General features: G+C 41.0%; 1 protein-coding gene and 1 non-coding gene across 2 annotated transcripts; both read left to right on the top strand.

Annotated features, from left to right (window-relative positions):
- The first annotated feature begins 458 nt into the window (after window positions 1-458).
- LOC145453868 (ferrochelatase, mitochondrial-like) lies at window positions 459-11,702 on the top strand. Its single transcript, XM_080331837.1, has one exon. It carries the CDS (start codon window positions 2,192-2,194, stop codon window positions 3,368-3,370), a length of 1,179 nt encoding a protein of 392 aa, XP_080187963.1. The 5' UTR covers window positions 459-2,191; the 3' UTR covers window positions 3,371-11,702.
- A 6,927-nt stretch (window positions 11,703-18,629) lies between these two features.
- On the top strand, window positions 18,630-18,702 carry Trnav-uac (transfer RNA valine (anticodon UAC)). Its single transcript has one exon. It is a non-coding gene; the product is annotated as a tRNA-Val (tRNA).
- The last annotated feature ends 575 nt before the right edge of the window (window positions 18,703-19,277 follow it).

The following is a 19,277-nucleotide window of genomic DNA, read 5'->3' as shown; positions in this document are numbered from 1 at the left end:
TCTCATGCAAAATAAGGTGAGTGGCGACATGCAGAATAAGGTCAGTCACATGCAAAATAAGGTCAGTCACATGCAAAATAAGGTCAGTCACGTGCAAAATAAAGTCAATCGCGACATGCAGAATAAGGTCAGTCACATGCAAAATAAGGTCAGTCACATGCAAAATAAGGTCAATCGCGACATGCAGAATAAGGTCAGTCACATGCAAAATAAGGTCAGTCGCATGCGAAACACGGTCAGTCGCCACATGAAGAGTGCAGACTAAGGTCAGTGGCATAAGAAAAAAAAGTTGGATTTGAAGTAAACATTTGGATTTATACGCGTACTGTTTATATTCTATATGCGGCTCACCTCGTAATCGTCTGATTATATTTTGTTGAAACATCTTCAGATTTAGGATATAGATGAGGAATGTCAATCATGAAAATACTATGTAGGAAAGATATTTTAAATTTATTTTTCATAAGAGAAAGAGTTGAATTTGTAATTGAAATAAGGATTTGGATTTATGCGCGGACTGATAATAATATTGTACATGCGACTGACTTCATAATCAAGAAAATCATGATTATCTTTTGATTGAAACATCTTAAGATTTAGGATAGATAAGGAATTTCAATGTTGAAAGTAGGCTACTATACAGGAAAGATATTTTGAATTTCGTTTGCATAAGAAAAAGAGTTGGATTTGTAATTGAAGTACAGATTTGGATTTATGCGCGGACTGACCTTATTTTGCATGTCGCGACTGACCTTATTTTGCATGTGACTGACCTTATTTTGCATGTCGCGACTGACCTTATTTTGCATGTTTTTGACCTTATTTTGCATGTCATCGCACCAACCCTCCTCGAACATTGAACACTAGGCCTATGCGGCTATGACTTGGACTTGACTCGGTGGTGGATTAAAATTGACTTGAGTCAAACCTATAAAAGTCAAATTGACTTGTGACTCGAAACCACAACCATGAGTGATGCAATGTCTTTTTGCATGTATATTTACCTCTATATTCGTTCCGCGATTCAAAATATATAGTGACTCACTCTGTATTTCATACATCGAGCAAAATGTGATGACTTAATCAATAATCATGCCTTGCACTTCGAAAAGGCAACTTGACTTGACTCGAGTCCAAATATGCAATGACTTGTGTCTCGGAGGTAGTCACAATGTCCAGAGATGTCCACAATGTCCCAATTCTGCTTTTATAGTTTTGACTCTGGTAAGTCGAGTCATTTTCACTTCAACACCCAGTCAAGTTCGACTACAAGTCAGGGTTTTAGAGGTTTGAGTCCAAGTCATTCTGTTCATAGTTCATTTTCTAGTTCAATCCTGTTCAAGGCACTTTTTTACAACTCTGGATTGAATGCCTCACATTCATAATATACTAGTTTTCCTCGTTTCACACAGTCTCTGGCCCTATCTTGCAAACACAAATACTGATTGAATAGTATATTCATATTGAAATGAACCCAAATATTTTCGGCTGACACTCGTCAGGGGTAATCGCCAGCAACTGGTAGAGAATTGGAAAGAACATTGTATATCAACAATCGTATCCCTGCCGAGTGTCAGCCGAAAATATTGGGGTTCATTTCAATATGAGTATAATATTCAATTGTATATTGAAGTTCTGTACCTCCAAGAAGCTCACCAATACTGATGTAGACAAAATACCAATCATGACTCCGTCGAGTGGTGCGTAATGATGCGAGTACAAGTCAAGCTCATACACAAATTTCTGTACAGTTTCAAGACAAAGTTCCATGAAAATTAGCTATTTTCGGCTCGTTTGGTGAAATTACATGGCCACTAGAGGGCGAAAGAACCTGAAATCATGATAGAAGTTATTCATTTGAGGCATTTTTTTAAATTCAAATTTCTCTTTTTGCTCCACCCTACTGCTCCATATTTTGGAAAACGAGTCAAGTTGAGTCACCAGAAAATCCCGACGCGAGTCTGACTTGAGTCATTACAACCCTGGCTAACACCCATCGATACACTCAATACAGATAGCTTGATGATTCAGGAACCAGAGGGTATCGGATCATATCGCTGTTTTCTTTCATTTATTGATATTTTCAAATAGTTCAATTTCAAATAGTTCAAAATACAACTGTGTGATGCATACTGCAGATGTATTTTGATTGTGAATATGTCTGACTGAAATTTGTTTTTGTCTTAGAAAAATGTTCTTGAATAAGTTATCACGCACACTTCAAAGTACTGCGTCGTGGTGTGCATGCTACCGTAGAATCGCAACACAAAGGAGGGAAATATCATCTAGTAACCGACACCAGACAAAACCCAAAACTGGAATTTTACTCTTGAATCTTGGAGGCCCGGAAACAACTGACGATGTCCACGATTTTCTCCTCAGACTCTTCCTTGACAAAGACTTAATCCCATTACCAGCTCAAAATAAGCTAGCGCCGTTGATCGCTAGAAGACGTACTCCCAAAATTCAAGAACAGTATGCAGCCATCGGCGGAGGATCTCCGATACGCCGTTGGACCGACACACAAGGCAAAGAAATGGTGAAAATACTCGACAAAATCAGTCCTCAAACAGCCCCGCATAAGCACTACGTTGGGTTTCGTTACGCTGCGCCTTTGACTGAAGATGCACTCGATGAAATGGAGGCTGATAATTTAGAGAGAGCCATCGCTTTTACACAATATCCGCAATACAGTTGTTCCACCACAGGCAGCAGCATTAACGCCATATATCGTCACTATAGAAACCGGCATACAAATTTAAAATGGAGCGTCATTGATAGATGGCCTATACATGATGGTTTGATCGATGCTTTCGCGCAGAATACGCTTGCATCTTTGAAGCAATTTCCTGAAGATGTCCGTAAAGATGTTGTCATTCTGTTTTCTGCCCATTCCCTGCCGATGTCTGTCGTAAATCGTGGCGATCCATACCCAGCCGAAGTAGCAAGCACAGTGTCGCAGGTCATGCGGAAATTGAATTTCTGCAACCCATACAGACTAGTGTGGCAGTCAAAAGTCGGCCCGTTACCATGGTTAGGCCCGCAAACAGAAGAATCCATACAGGGATTCGGTAAATTAGGTAAAAAACATCTTCTACTCGTTCCGATCGCATTCACAAGCGATCACATTGAGACTTTGTATGAATTGGATATTGAATACATGGGAGAAATTGCCGAAAAGGCCGGAATTGAGAAGATAATTCGTGCTGAATCGCTCAACGATGGCAGAGTGTTTATCGATGCTCTGGCTGATATTGTGAAAAATCATATCGACAAAGGCGAGATTCATTCCAACCAATTTGTTCTTCGTTGCCCGCTGTGCGTTAACCCAGTGTGTGGAAAAGCCAAGGAGTTCTTTTCGACTCAATGATAAATTCAGTTCACTGACATCAGAGTACAAAGCAATTTTCATAATAGTCTGAGTTGGGTTCATTTTATGATTGATGGAGATCAGAGGAAAACTGGAAAATGAACCTGTTCTGCACTCCTGTTGGATGAGTCTTGCCCTCAACATCAGAGTACTTGTAATTAGGAGTACCACTACCTGAGTGATTCGATTCTGAATCGAGCATTTGGCGTGAGTTGAGTAGCCAATACACGCTGTACGAATGGTGTATGTTTAAGTATGTACCTTTTATACGACCACGAAGAATATGCCATTTATACAGCATATTAGAGATAATTTGGTATTTTGACCATACCAATGTCATTTCATTATCGTGTGTAGACTTGTACTACATGTTTCATGTACTACAATTCTCCCAATCTAGGTTTACAGCCTTCCGCAGTAGAAAAAAGTATCGAAACTATAATTACGATCGATACATAACTCTAAGTGACAAGGGGCATAAAATTTCATTATTCGAAGAACTCATATTTTACTACTACCATCCAATACTTATTGCTTGAACCAAGTTTTCAATTTAGTATCCATCAAGACGACTCAATTTTGCATGAAGACTGTTATCTAATGCTGGGTTCGGCAACCTTTTTCGCTATGTGTACTGGTTTTAAAATGAAACACACTGGTTTTCAAAAAACACAAATGTCCACTAGTGAAAATCAGTGTTGGGATCAAGTCACTACCTCTGAGTCATTTCGAGTCATTGCACATTTTGACTCGAGTCAAGTCAAGTCATTCGATTTTCGATGGTGATTCGAGTCAAGTCAAGTCACTCGATTTTTGGAGGTGACTCGAGTCGAGTCAAGTCAAGTCAAGTTGCCTTTTGGAAGTATGAGGCATAATTACGTCATTGCATTTTGCTACCTGTCTGAATTACAGATTTAGTGGTCATTGATTCTAAACCAATGAACAAATACATAGTTAAACATACACGCAAGAAGGCGCAGTATCACTCACATATACGTAGCACTGCTGAACTAAGGAAGTAATTGCACAGCCTCAGTTTACAGTTACCGGCCAAAATAGAGAAAAGAGAAACGAATTGATAAGATGCACTACATTACCCATTTACTGATTGATATGATACAATTCGAGGGTGCGCCAATGGTTGAGGACTATATGAACTATATTCGAATTCGATTTCAATAAAACAAGAGGTTTGGTCAAGGTAAGAACAAAGAATAGAAATAGAGATGTTATTGAATTACTTTACTATACTAGTTTAAGACAACGTAAGCTGTAAGTTTTGATCACTTCGTTTGCGGTCAATTTATGTGTGAGAGAACAATGGAGGCTCAGTAAAACGCACGATCATTGAATGATTGGTCGCTCTTACAGGTTACACCCAGAGGTGGTCAAAGTAGTCATCGTCGCTACCCAAGTAGAAGTAGAAGTAATGCCGAAATTTCAACTCAAGTAGAAGTAGGAGTGGTGGTTTACAAGTAAGTAGGTATTCTACGCCTGTTTTTACCTACAAAACTGAAGCTGTCAAGTAGAAGTAAAAGTAGTCTAAAATCATAACTACTTTAAAAGTAGTGTGAGTAGGCAAAATCTACTTCAAGTACTTCAAAAAGTAGAAATACTTCGTTACTGGCCACCTCTGGTTACACCAGCATTTTGCGAACAATCCGACCATATGCAAGATACAGTGATTTTTATCGACACCAATTACTTGATGACTTGAAATTGACTCGTGAATCTTGCTTCTAGTCACGAGTCAATCCACGTTTCTGATACGCCGAGTCAAGTCATTTTAGTCGAGTGACTCGAGTCAAGTCATACGAAAAAGGTGACTCGAGTCATCCCAACACTGTTGAAAATATATTACGGGTGATACACTATAAGGTCACCAAAGGATGCCGAGAACAATGCAGTATTAGGCCTACACATACGCATATTTTGATCAAAGAGATTACCTCACATATTTTTTCAATCACTGCATTTCTTAACCTTGGCTCAACTTGCAAAAGCTTGTAAACTCATCAAGGACCACGGGCTGTCGACCACTGATCTAAAGTATTTAGCCCATCTAGATCGCCAGTAGCCTACTAATATCGCATTTGAATATATTGGCTGATTTTTAATGCTGTTTACTCTGCATGATCAACGGGCGGTGGGTGAAATGAATTAAATATGAAATAAACTCTGTTACAAGTAGTTTCTACTCATGTGTTTGTCTGTGGTCTTTCTGTCGCATATAAGTTTGCCACTCAAACAATTTGTGCCAAAAGCAGTTTGTGCATAATAATCCAATATAGTACATTGTGCTTTAGCCGTCTTTTTACCATGATTATTCGAATTTACATGCCAGAGACATATTTGTGGCTATGATTTTTGATATACAATATTATTTTCAATTCTCTATTAATTGCTGACAATTACCCCTGACGAGTGTCAGCCGAATATATTTGGGTTTATTTCAATATGAATATTGAATACATTATGCAAATGTATAGTATATATATAAATGAAAATGAAAGAAAAAAACATCGATATTTATGGACAACGGGACGAGAAAAATGAGTAGGCAATAGCAAATGTATTGTGATTATTACCGTCACTTCAGTCTCTATATATTGACTCGCTACATAACATATGGTAAGTAAACCATGAACCAGTAATTGTACTCTATTTTCATCCGTGTATGACAATAAACAGATATATAAGTTGTGGTAGAATTCAAATTTTATTTTAGCGAGAAAGTGATTGCCAGTAGCAAAGTACTTCAAGTATATTTTTCCTTCATTCTCTATTACCTAGAGTGGATATGATTTTCGACTATTTCTACCTGACAGTTTTAGGTTTTTGAGGCAAAACTAGACCTAAAATAATTACTTTTTTGCTGACTTGTTAATCACTACTTCTACTTGAGTAGAAATTGGCGGTGTTACTTGTACTTGAGTACTGACGATTACTACATTTACCACCCCTTACAGTAACCAGCATCAATCAATGCTAATCGGTTAGCTGATCTCAAAATTTTGGTGAGCAGACGCTTCTCCAAAACCGACTGAATTAGACTATTAGTTATTCATAGGGCATTGAAAAGACCTGTTGTGGTGTATCAGCCTTCCCCTGTTGGTATTATCAGTAGGGACAAACAGAACTTTTTTTACAGCTTCCTAAATACTCAGAAGCTATGTAGTATTAGGGTGGAGTGGAAAATGGAAAATTTTGAATTTCAAAACAGACACTTGATATATGGTGCCAAATCCCAAAAACATCATTTCCATAGTAATTTTAGGCTCGTGCACCCTCTAGTGGTCGTGCAGTTTCACCGAACGAGTCAAAAATAGCTAATTTCGCTATATATTGATAGATGCAGAAGCAACAAGTTTCTAGCTCACTTCCACAGAACTTTGTCTTCAAAATTAACTGAAAAAAAGTTACAGGCAAATTATTGATTTTAGACCACTATTAGGTTTAATTAGGGACTGAAACAGTGGGTACGATGCAAAAAGCGTGTAGTGATTGGTCTTATGACTGACAACTCCATATTTAAAGCACATAAATTGCAAATCCATATTGAAAACACAAGAACATCAATTGTATATTGAAAAAAGAAACATTTCGAAGTTGGTTTCACTACCGGAGTAAAGTCTGCACCAACTTTAAAATCTTATTTCGGTCACCACTTTCAAGTGTCTTTCCACCGCCTGGTTGTGGCAAGGATGATTGAGCCTGGTGATGACCTTAGATTTTCCAGCTCGAGATCTGGCAAGTTTTCGATTGCTGGTGGCTGTTCCGTTCCATTTCTTTTAGATTCAAGTTGATAATTTGGAGAATGATTTGGCCCCCAAGGGGGGTGGGGGAGGGGGCGCTCTCCAGGTTTAGAACCACTGCCCTAAATATTTCAAGGAACCTGTCCATAAATGTAATTATTTAGTGCAACTTTTGTGAAAAATAAATGCAACTTTAGACCGCAACTTCTGTGAAAAATCAAAGCAACTTTCCACGGATTTGGCTGCAACAAATATTTGCCCTAATTATCAGATATATGTCCCACACGACAGTGATGTTTATAACGTAGATGTCGCACATTACAAGTAGAGCGAGGTGAATGTTAGGTTGACATTGACGGACCACACTTGGTCGTTCCGACATCAATGGTCCGTCGTATTCAGTCCTGTATTAGCGAAAACTAGGTCAATGTTTTGTGATCATCTCTGCTAGACTGCCACTCATATCCTTCGATGTGCTCGAGATTACCGAACCACGATCTGACAAATAGAATTCACTTGTTCTTTTAGGGCGGGGATAATAAAGTGAGCTGATCCGGGAGAATGCTAATCATGTGATTAAAAACTGCTAATCGGGACGCGTTTTTTGCGGAGATAATAAAGTTAGCTGATCGTGTGATTAAAAACTGCTAATCGCGACGCATAAAGTTGGAAAGGTTACGCGCGATGGTTATAGCAGAGATGAGCATGGATTAGGATTAGGTTTTGAAAAAACAGGATTTGTGAAATTTTGTCGGATTTGGATTGGATTTGGATTAGACATTTTTTTCAGAACGGATTAGGATTTGGATTGGATTTACCTATTTTCTGGGAGATTGAAATGTCATCATCATTGGTTTACTAGCAATTTTATCAGTTCAATACACCACAAAAATGCGATACAATGAAAAGACAGGAAGATGTCGAAGCGACAAGGAGTAGTCTATGGAATCTGACACCCACCTTGGCCTAGGCGATGTAAAGAGGAGGCATGCACACTGAATGAAAGTAAAGAAGATAGTATAGAAAAAGAATGCGACAAGAAATAGGGCGGCATGTCATGGGAAGCGAGATCGATAGGTCAGTCGTGGTCCGGTAATCTTGAGGATGGACTGTATTTATTTAGTAGTAATTGCTTGTATTTCGACTTGAATGTGGACATGCTCGTCGACTGTCGGATGGCCGGCGGGATACTGTTCCACACATCAGGTCCGGCATATTTGATGGAGCGATGATCTTTTCGGTCGATCATATGATATTTGGACGACGTGGACGCGCGTGTGTTGTACTTGTGCGCTTTTGATTCAGAGGTAAAGAAGTCATTGAAATATTCGGGGCAACGACCGCAGTGAAACTGATACATAAACTTGGCGATTTCTAGTTTCCGCATATCTTCTATGTTTAGGACGCCGAATCTCTTCAGCAGCGAGTGTCGTGTGGCGAATGGCGACAAACTTTATTCAGATCAGTTATTAATGTACTTATGGTGTAGCGAACCGCTGGTCCTTTTAACCCCATGTCCCTAGCTAACGTCAGGCATCCGTTATGAAGGAAATATACTTTGCTTGTATTAGGATTTTAGTACATCATGACAACTTGTAGAACTCTGCTAGTGTTGCGCAAGCTTTGTAAGCATTGTTACGCCAAACATAGTCCTAGCTACCAACCCGTTCTCATTGGCTAACGCATTACAATCGCATTCATTGTTACGCATTTTCGGGTATATAAACCCACGTTTCTCTGTGACGGCCCTTGAGATCTGAGATTCACCTCAGCGCCTAACGTATCTCTGCTGCAATACATCCGTACCGAGTGAAACTGTGAGTTAAGAAGTCGCCACCTCAAGACAGCCAGCCCGTCGCCAGTCAGCTATCTACTGCTCCAGGCACGACACAGCCACACTGTTACATGTTGCCCCGTGTTCGGTAACTCACAAAGCCTCGGGATATTGCAAGACCGTACGTTCGCCATCGACATCAGGAGCCACGGGATCTTGACTTACCCGGTAACTTGTTCATATTTCCGATTGTTGAGAATAGGCTAGGCGCCAGAACAGTTTTCCAAATAACGTTGTATCGCAACTGTTTACTGCCGGTACTCGCCGTTCTCATTTTCAATCCTATCATTACCATTTCACATTGCAGTGTGCACGTGCGTATATTTCAACATTTTCTATGGCTCGTAACGACAATCCAGATACCATAATTAATATTCATAACAAAGCTGCTGGCACGAACGTTCCCCTTATGGATTCGCTCGATACTTATATATTTTGCATGTTCGCCACTTTCAAGCCAAGTAATTAGGATAGCAGGTCTAACCTCATTCCTACGTGCTCTCTCTTTTTTTTGCTTTCATTGTTTTCGCCCTAGTCACACAAACAGCCAGTTTTTCTAGCATTCGCTAATCATCCATTAGCCACAGGATCGCTACCACTTAACTGCCATATAAACCTCCCGCTATGTCTTATTCTCTCTTCGAATCTTAGTATTATCGTGACGTAACCTGGTCGGGTAACTAGCGCTGCCTAAGTTCAAGGACTGTCTTTTGAGCTCCGTCTGTTCATAACGTTTGAACTTTGCTCACGACACATTTGAGGATCCATCTAGTGCTCCGGGACACTCGGCATATGTTCATCGTTAGTAAGAGTGAACACTCTAGCTCCGAGGACGTCTTCAGATTTCTGCGCGCACGTGTGACCCCGAGCGATCGGGGTCGCATGAAGTCTGGAGAAGGATTTGGTACAGTTAGACTCACATCTGAATCTTTGACTATGTATCGTGTACCGGTTAATATAATGTTCATTTATCGCCCGATAAGAATGTTCACCGTTGCACCCCCATTTCGCGAACAGGTGTGATGGGTGGGTTCCTCTACCACTGACAACACTGCGTATACACATTATACATCAGTGACCGCTTCTTTACGATATCGGTCGGCACAGTGCTATACCTTCAAAAAAAAAAACATGCATTATTATAGCATGGCTACCACAGTTACGATTGCACGCGCTAATTCGAACCGCTATTCGGTCACTTTCATCATTCATTCTACGCGATAAACACCGCGCGCATGACGATATTTATCACCTTACAGCAGTTAGCTCATCGATCCTTCCGAATCATAGGCAAAACGACAGGCCACAGCATCCTGTCCTATGCTGGGCACTGCCTTCACTCCCGTTATTACATAGGCTGCCTCGCCTGGATTGTGGTTATTCGGCTGTAGTAATTGCATTGTTTCATGTACTGTATCTTCTGTACTTTGTCTAGGCTTAGTAATCGTTAGACATATTTTTATTTTTTTATTTTATCACGTTATGCTGGCGCCTAGCTTGTTTTCAGCCTACCCGCTCAATTCCCGACCCGGACGACGGTACGCTGCTCATTGGATGCTTGGGCCTCCAGGACACTACACTGCGATCGGTCAATCATGCCTACCACTCGGACAGCGTGACAGATGGACACAACCTCTACTGATTCGCTCATTCCATTACCGACAGCCGAACGACGCACAGTTCACGGCCCTGTCTCAAACGCACGACTTCAACAACCAGTTGTTGCTCCACGTTCGCCTCAAAGCTTCGTACGAACCGATTCCTCTGGGATTTGACACCGACGTACAACGGTCACGACAGTACAGCAGCATACGGCAACGGAGTAAGACGACTAGCGCGAATCGCCCGGTTTCGATACCGAGGTCCGAGATTCAACTGTCCACACGCATGCATTATGACGCCACACGCTCATGGCTTGGTAGCGACACCAACCACCGATCCAGCCCATTCCAGCATCCCAGCACGTACCGTCGAGGGTCCTGCACATATTTACTCATTAGTCACTCACCATGGTGACTTTATACGAACCTTGCCCCCACGCGCGGCGCGATCGATTTAACTATCGTATTGCCACCCCTGCGTGGGTGATTTACTTGCTATGATTTTTTTTAAGAACCTTGCCCCCACGCGCGGCGCGATCGATTTAACTATCATATCGCCACCCCTGCGTGGGTGATTACCTCTTTATTGTTGTTTCTGCATAGGCTACTTTTTTGTAGGCTAGTAGTGTGTTGTAATAATATAAAATTCACTCGGTCCATCAATCATTCATAACTGCATGTTTTTGCTTTTGTTGTTAGCTTTAAACCCACGCATTCGCTATCTTCCTTCAGGGTGGATACCGACAACGGTAATTCATTAATTTGACTCTTCCACGTCACCTAGTTCCGCTCCCTCTCAAAGGAGGGTCGGTGTAGCGAACCGCTGGTCCTTTTAACCCCATGTCCCTAGCTAACGTCAGGCATCCGTTATGAAGGAAATATACTTTGCTTGTATTAGGATTTTAGTACATCATGACAACTTGTAGAACTCTGCTAGTGTTGCGCAAGCTTTGTAAGCATTGTTACGCCAAACATAGTCCTAGCTACCAACCCGTTCTCATTGGCTAACGCATTACAATCGCATTCATTGTTACGCATTTTCGGGTATATAAACCCACGTTTCTCTGTGACGGCCCTTGAGATCTGAGATTCACCTCAGCGCCTAACGTATCTCTGCTGCAATACATCCGTACCGAGTGAAACTGTGAGTTAAGAAGTCGCCACCTCAAGACAGCCAGCCCGTCGCCAGTCAGCTATCTACTGCTCCAGGCACGACACAGCCACACTGTTACAATGGTTACTAGGTTATTTTGAATCATGGCCTACTAAATTTTAGTAGGCCATGCTTGAATCAAGTGAATCGTTGGTTGTGAAAGAAAATTTTCGAATCTCTCCATTGCATAAATTAGTATTTTTTCTGAATTTCCAGTTGGAATCGGATTAGGATTGGACATGGACTTGAATATGAAAAAGTTATGGATATGGATTTGGATTTGGATTTGAAGGTTCGGATTTGGATTGGATTAGGACATAGAAATTTCAAATCCGCTCATCTCTGGGTTATAGTCGAGGTGTCCCGAGTTTTCAATCAAGTGGCGTTGTCTGTTGCATCATAACGCGAAAACGCGTTATAGGTTGTCAGTTGTCAATTTGTTGAATGAAACAACAGCCTGCTGATAACGATACTGCCACTGCAGTATGTAGAATTATCATCATTGCCAAATGAAAGTCCAACTCGTACGGTGTAGCTAAGTAACGGATTATAGAAGATTGATTTCGCTCTGCAATGGCGGGTACATAATTCGTTGATTGTTTAGTGAAGCTATTACCTAGCTAGGTCATTGTCGGACATATTTGTGCGCTGGAATGGTACGCAGAGTGCGCCGTTTTTATAGATGACTAGTTGTGTGTGTACTGTGTATAGTATAGTTTGTTCCGGTATGTTAAGTTAAATCACGAGATAACACTATAACTTTAGGCCTATGTGCTTATCCTGGGTCGATAAATCCTGACGAACGCTATAATCGACTTTATTGCTAATCCAACTTTATTCCGCCCTTTGATGGCACTAATGCGCAAAGTTCAAGTTTATTCATAAAATTTTGGCGCACAGCCTAGCCCCAATGTGACCCTGGCTATGATGCAGAGGACGTAATGTTGAAGTTTTGCAGTGGTTTGATTGAGCTAACGCTGGCAGCTCCCTAGCAGATGATGCCATATTGTAATTTTGATTGGAATAAGGATTTAAAGAGTATCGGAAGGACCCAGCGCGACACAAATTGTCTAAGGTCAATCAATCAGTTTTATTAATATTTTCGTCGTTTCAAAACACCACAAAACTGCGATACAATGAAAAAATAAGAAGGTGTCGAAACAACTTGGATAATACTAGTCTTTAAGATCAGATACCCACCTTGGCCTAGGCGAAGTAAAGAAGAGGCATGCACAGTTGCACACCGAATGAGAAGTAATGCAGAGAGCAGACATGGGGTAATCGCGATTAGTAATCGTAATCGATAACGACGATTACAGCATTTTCAAGTAATCGTAATCGCAATCGATTACATTCGAAAAAATTCCGAAGTAATCGACTACTTCGCATATTTAATCGATTTCTTTGTGAAAGAACGACTACTTTTTATTTGTACGACGACTGTGACATAAACTGAACATTCGTTAACAAGCAAGAGATATTATACCAGTTATTTAGTCACAAACGTCTGATTTTCAAATGCCATTGCTCATTATTACGTCAGAAGTAGCTTATTAGCTGTGCTCGTCTTTGCGTAAGAAGTATCCACATTCCACACTTATAGTAAATAGATAGTCGATGTACATTAGTGTGATTGTAAAACACCCACCGTTCAGTATATCGGGTTATCAATATATTTCAGACGCCACTACCTCGCTGCAGGATAATTAATCACTTCTCTGCCTAGTTTAAAATAGCAACTTTTGTATTGATGTTTGGTTATGCTTATTGCTTAGTTAAACGCAATTTGACCGTTGCTCCTTGGCGAGCAGTAGGCCTATGTGCTGGTACGAACGTACACCAGACAAAGATTTGAAATTTTGTACTCATCAAATAAAATATTACGGTTTCCACAACAAAGCATTAAAAATCAACAGCTGCTGATACATATCATAACCGCGCCGTTTTCTTGCCGTTTCTCGTAATGGCAGCTTGCATTACATTATCTGTATTAAGTTGAATGCAGAATTTTATTTTCACTTTCTCTTATTCTCATATTAGTCTACTCAAAACGGGCGTCAATTGCTATTTCACAATTCTTTACTGAAGATTTGGACCTTCCGCCATAGCCATCGGCTTATATACCATGTTAGCGTAGGTTGTAGCTAGAATCAGGCTCAAAACAGCAAAATCGTCCTCCACTCCAAACGTTGGTCTTGGGCCCCCAAAGGGTAGTCAATTTTTAACTTGAAGATTTAATTTCGTCAGTAACATTGGTAATTGCATTATCTTACATTTTTAATCCTATCTCAGCCTCCGATGGTCAGACTTGCCTGAAGAGCAGGGGGTGCGTAATCCATAATTATAACATCTGGTATCTTGCAATAATTACTGTAGTGCATGTTGTTAATTCGTGACCTCCGGTCTGTTATATAGTCAAAAGATATTGTAGTGGCCCAAACTTAGCAGACTGAAAGAAAAACTTTCGTGAGACGCACACACAAATTGTCATGTCTAATGCTCTGTGGGTGCCTGTGTGGCATTTGCATCGTGGGCTCAGATTGGAAGGACCGGACTGTTAGTCACGCCCACCCAGCGCGGCTATTGACAATGGACACATACCCCAAATTTCCACCAACGTCTTTCTTTGATAGCACACTTCGTAGAGTCGCATGTTGGCCTAAACTGCATATGTCTTTTGGTGTGTCGGGGCGCGGTATTGACTGGCACCATAATGCCTATTACTATGAGTTATATGCATCCTTTATTTCTTGAGGGGAGACGTTTGCATTTCGAAATCAAGCTATCTAGAGACATTTAAATGGCAAAGCTCAAAGAGAATTTTCAAGTTAATGAAATCTGTCGAGAATACGCTATAATTTATGTTGGTTCACGAAATACTCTTGAGTCGCCTCCGAGCACGCTCCCCACCCTATTGGAGAATTTGGGGTGCAGCAGTTATGGACCTGGCAATAATGCAAATCATTGGGTGCGATAATCGTCCTTTATAAAATGGGCAATATGTGCATTGTGACGTAACAAGCAAATGTCGCGTCTGTTTTAAAGAAATATGTTATCTCATTAGGCCTTTTCAGCGCAATCCATGTATTGTCTTCCAATATAACTACTAAGATGCAAAATAAATGTAATCGTGAGTAATCGTGATTACTTTTCCAATGTAATCGCAATCGATTACATTCATGCAGTAATCACCCCATGTCTGAATATAAGACGCGAGCGACAAAATGAGGTCGCATGTGGCGGAATACGAGGTCGATGTTAGGTCGTTGTCTGGTAATCCTAAAGGCTGGCTAGTATTCATTTAAAAGAAATTGCTCGCATTTCCACTTGAATGCGGACATGCTCGACGACTGTCGCATAGCCGGCGAGATGCTGTTCCACAATTGGGTTCCACCGGTCCTGCATACTTGATAGAGCAATTCGTTTTCTTGTATTTGGTCAGTGGCGGCTCGTCCTATATGGCAACTGGGGCATTGCCCCACCTAAAATTCTGTTCAATAACAATTTAACCATTTATAGACGCACAGCAATCAGTATATACCGAGATCACGGCGAAACCCGCATTATTCTTGTGCTTTCGCTAACAAATGCCCATACATAGCGAAGTCTCTGCGAAAATCGAATTCCCTTCTGTGTTTTCGCTTTGTGAATGCCTAGCCGGGGCTTGCCCCGGTAGCGCTCATAACAAGCTTTCACTATCTATTCTCTCAAAGCCGCGCACAATAAAGAAACGGTGATTTACTCTCTCCTATTCGTAAAATGGCCGAGCAAGTGGGGCAACTATGCCTGTCGCCCTTAAGGTGTGATGTAACAATCGTATCTATATCTGAACTCGGTTACCGTGGTATGCGTTGACTCGACCTTTGCTGGTATATGTCGATTTTGACGGTGTTTCGCACCATGATAATTCTTGAAACTTGGTACGATATGTCGTGAAGGTAGTATTTAGCACTGCTCCAAGTGTCAGGCTTGCTACTCAAAGATAAGGGTGGTAATTTCGTTTCCGAAGTTCAGTGTGTGCTGATCTATCATGTACATTGTACAGCAAACAGATTTTACTCAAAAGCCGGTATTGGCTGCCCATCCAATAAGTCGCTGCTGAAGAGATTTGGCGTCCTAAACATAGAAGATATGCGGAAACTAGAAATCGCCAAGTTTATGTATCAGTTTCACTGCGGTCGTTGCCCTGAATATTTCAATGACTTCTTTACCTCTGAATCAAAAGCGCACAAGTACAACACACGCGCGTCCACGTCGTCCAAATATCATATGATCGACCGAAAAGATCATCGCTCCATCAAATATGCCGGACCTGATGTGTGGAACAGTATCCCGCCGGCCATCAGACAGTCGACGAGCATGTCCACATTCAAGTCGAAATACAAACAATTACTACTAAATAAATACAGTCCATCCTCAAGATTACCGGACCACGACTGACCTATCGATCTCGCTTCCCATGGCATGCCGCCCTATTTCTTGTCGCATTCTTTTTCTATACTATCTTCTTTACTTTCATTCAGTGTGCATGCCTCCTCTTTACATCGCCTAGGCCAAGGTGGGTGTCAGATTCCATAGACTACTCCTTGTCGCTTCGACATCTTCCTGTCTTTTCATTGTATCGCATTTTTTGTGGTGTATTGAACTGATAAAATTGCTAATAAACCAATGATGATGATGATGGTCTCCATTGATTTTGACGATGTTCCATACCGAGATCGGTCATGATATTTGGCACAGTAAGTCTTAATGTTAGTATCGACCGCTGTAATAAGTTTTAAGTTTGTCACTGAACTATGTGGGTGGTAATTTCGTTTCCAAAGTCGAGTGAGAGCTGACTCTTCATTTATCGCTAACAGATTTACGCAAAAGCCGTTATTGGTCTCTATTGATTTTAACGATGTTCCATACCTAGATCTGTCATGAGCTTTTGCACGGTATGTCTTGATTTTAGTATCGAACGCGGTGCCAAGTCTTAAAGTTGACGCTCAATGATTGAGGCAGTTATTTCGTTTTCGAGGTCGAGTATGGTAGAGATGCGCGCTGATCTGATACTTAGCCTACCTACATCATTGCGGATCTCACGGAAAAGCCGGTGTCTGTCTGTGCTAATCTAGTCTGCGTTCCATAACGAGATCGGTGATGATATTTCCAATGGTATATCTCGATGATCGCATGAAACAGCTAACTAAGATTCTCGGTTTGCATTCAAATATTCACATAATTTTATGTTCGCCAATGTGCATTTCACTGTGAAATTGTGGCCTTCAAACCATTTGCTTACAATCCCCTGTCAAATGCGATAGCTATTTCATTTTCGATGTCGGCTAACAGCTGATCATTCGATCAGCCTATTCCTCGATCTATTTTACTCAAAGTTCGGTGTTCGTCTGTTTGTATTGATTTTGACAGTGTACCATGCCCGAATGGGTTATGAGATTGCGAATGCTACTTCTCGATGATTTCATGTAACAGTATGCTAAGTTTACGGCTTTCATTCATGTATTTATTGATTAATATATTTTCCAACGGCGATTTGGCAGCAGACAGTAAGCCGTATGTGTTGCGTCACAATCTCCAGTTTCAAGGCCAAAATGTACTATGTTGTTCCGAGACCGAAGTTCCGAGGCTGCTGTCCTTAGTTCTTCAAAGACCATTCAAATTGATGTTCTGGATTCAATATGACAGGCCCAATCTATGAGATAACAATTGCGTATGTGTCCGAAGTCGTTGACCTTTGCAGTTAGGCTTACGCAATCTCTCGAGTTCTAGTCATTTTAATTAGTCTGGTCAAGTCAAGTGCGAACGTGAATCGTATTGAATCTTTGCTCCGTACGTAGGCTAGTTTACGCAGTTGCCTTTAGAGCGAAAATTAAAGGTCTAGAAGACTACTCCTTGTCGCTTCGACATATTCCTGTCTTTTCATTGTATCGCATTTTTGTGGTGTATTGAACTGATAAAATTGCTAATAAACCAATCATGATGATGATAGAAATTGTCCAGTCCATTGATCCAATCGTACGCCGGGTACCTCCGCTTTGGTTGCCTATCACCTGGTCGTAACTCGTAACCACCAGCTCAGTGGTCGTAACACACCAGGATCGTGTACGAAACACTTTCGGACGGCCTACCGATTTGCGTAATCTCTAACTCTACCATGAAATCATAACGCATGCTACTAAGGATGACCTGATAATTGATTCGTGGCATAGGGACGATTCTTAGTTCACGTACATTATGTAAAATAATCCTTTGATTCAAAAAAAATGAATAAAACATTTGTTACCACACTTCAAGTCACGGCTCACCGGCAAACCTCTCGCGGCACCTACGTTAAAATCACTGTTGTCGGGAAATTCATGTGACCATCATATTAAAGTAACTTTTTTACGTTGGAAAACGCCATTGTGACGTCATGTTGATAAAAGTCGCTCGCAGCCCTTGCCCCACCACCCGATATTGTCACGAGCCGCCACTGTATTTGGTCATGATCATATGGTAGTTATTATCTTGGTTGACACGCGGTTGTAGAACAGACCACAGTTTAGTGATAACTTTTGTGTTTAGCGACTGGATGTGACTCATCCAGGACATGTTCGGGTCAAGTAAAACCCCGAGCTATTTGGCGTTTTCCGTGTTGGAAATTGACTGACCAGACCAGGGATGTTAACGGTTCGGTTTGTCTGGGAATTTGTGGCCAATAATTGGAATTTCGTGGCGTCCCAACGGCCCAGTAGAGGTGGATATTTGATTGGTCTTTTCAATAGACAGGATTGCGTAATGGAATGCGATGAGCGAGAAGCAAGATAACGCTATGACGCTGCTACCCTACAAAAAATTGAAAATTTAATTCCCACCGGCACTACGGGCACGCCACGAGGTTTTTATATCGATGCGTACTGCGTGAAGGGCGCGTGGTTCCGTAGTGTAGTGGTTATCACGTCTGCTTTACACGCAGAAGGTCCTGGGTTCGAGCCCCAGCGGAACCACATTTTTTGAGTTCGGTTAATTAGCAATTTGATCAGTTCAATACAACACAAAGAATGCTGTACAATGAAAAGATAGGAAATTCTTTTTTTTTTAGTACCATTGACACCGTAATTAAATACGGGATACGGAATTGGACTCATATTTTAATGATAGACTTCTCAACTCTGCCGCGGAATCGCAGGGTAGGTCTGCGTGTGTACTTGGCGCTACAATCATCTGGTATAGTTGTTTGCATTTGGGCAGAAACCTGGCGCCATATAGCGTGTCTGGCAACCGCAACATTTTCAACTCGAAATAATAAATAATTAAAGAATTGGTTACCGTAGATACTATATATTTTATTGATAATCCAATTTTTTCGACGGCAATAACTTCGCTTCCACTGGTTGGAATAGAACCAAATATGGTGAACATCGTTTCTATAGACAACCTAACACTTTCATGTGGTGAATAAAAAATTTTGAAATTTTTGTTTATTTATTAATATATAATAAATAGAAATTTTCTTCTCATGTAGCAATGCGGCTACTGGCTGGAATTCAGCCAAATTTGGTGTATATGTATGGAGGCTTAA

The sequence above is a fragment of the Botryllus schlosseri genome, chromosome 13 (genome assembly GCF_051294905.1).
Source record: "Botryllus schlosseri isolate E-star chromosome 13, Bs_hap1, whole genome shotgun sequence".
NCBI classification, from domain to species: domain Eukaryota; kingdom Metazoa; phylum Chordata; class Ascidiacea; order Stolidobranchia; family Styelidae; genus Botryllus; species Botryllus schlosseri.
Note: the sequence above shows the minus strand (reverse complement) of the source record. Positions and strands in the feature narration are given on the sequence as shown.

What these genes read in the sequence shown, in the direction of transcription:
- LOC145453868 (XM_080331837.1), top strand. Translation starts at nt 2,192, where the DNA reads ATGTTCTTGAATAAGTTATCACGCACACTTCAAAGTACTGCGTCGTGG.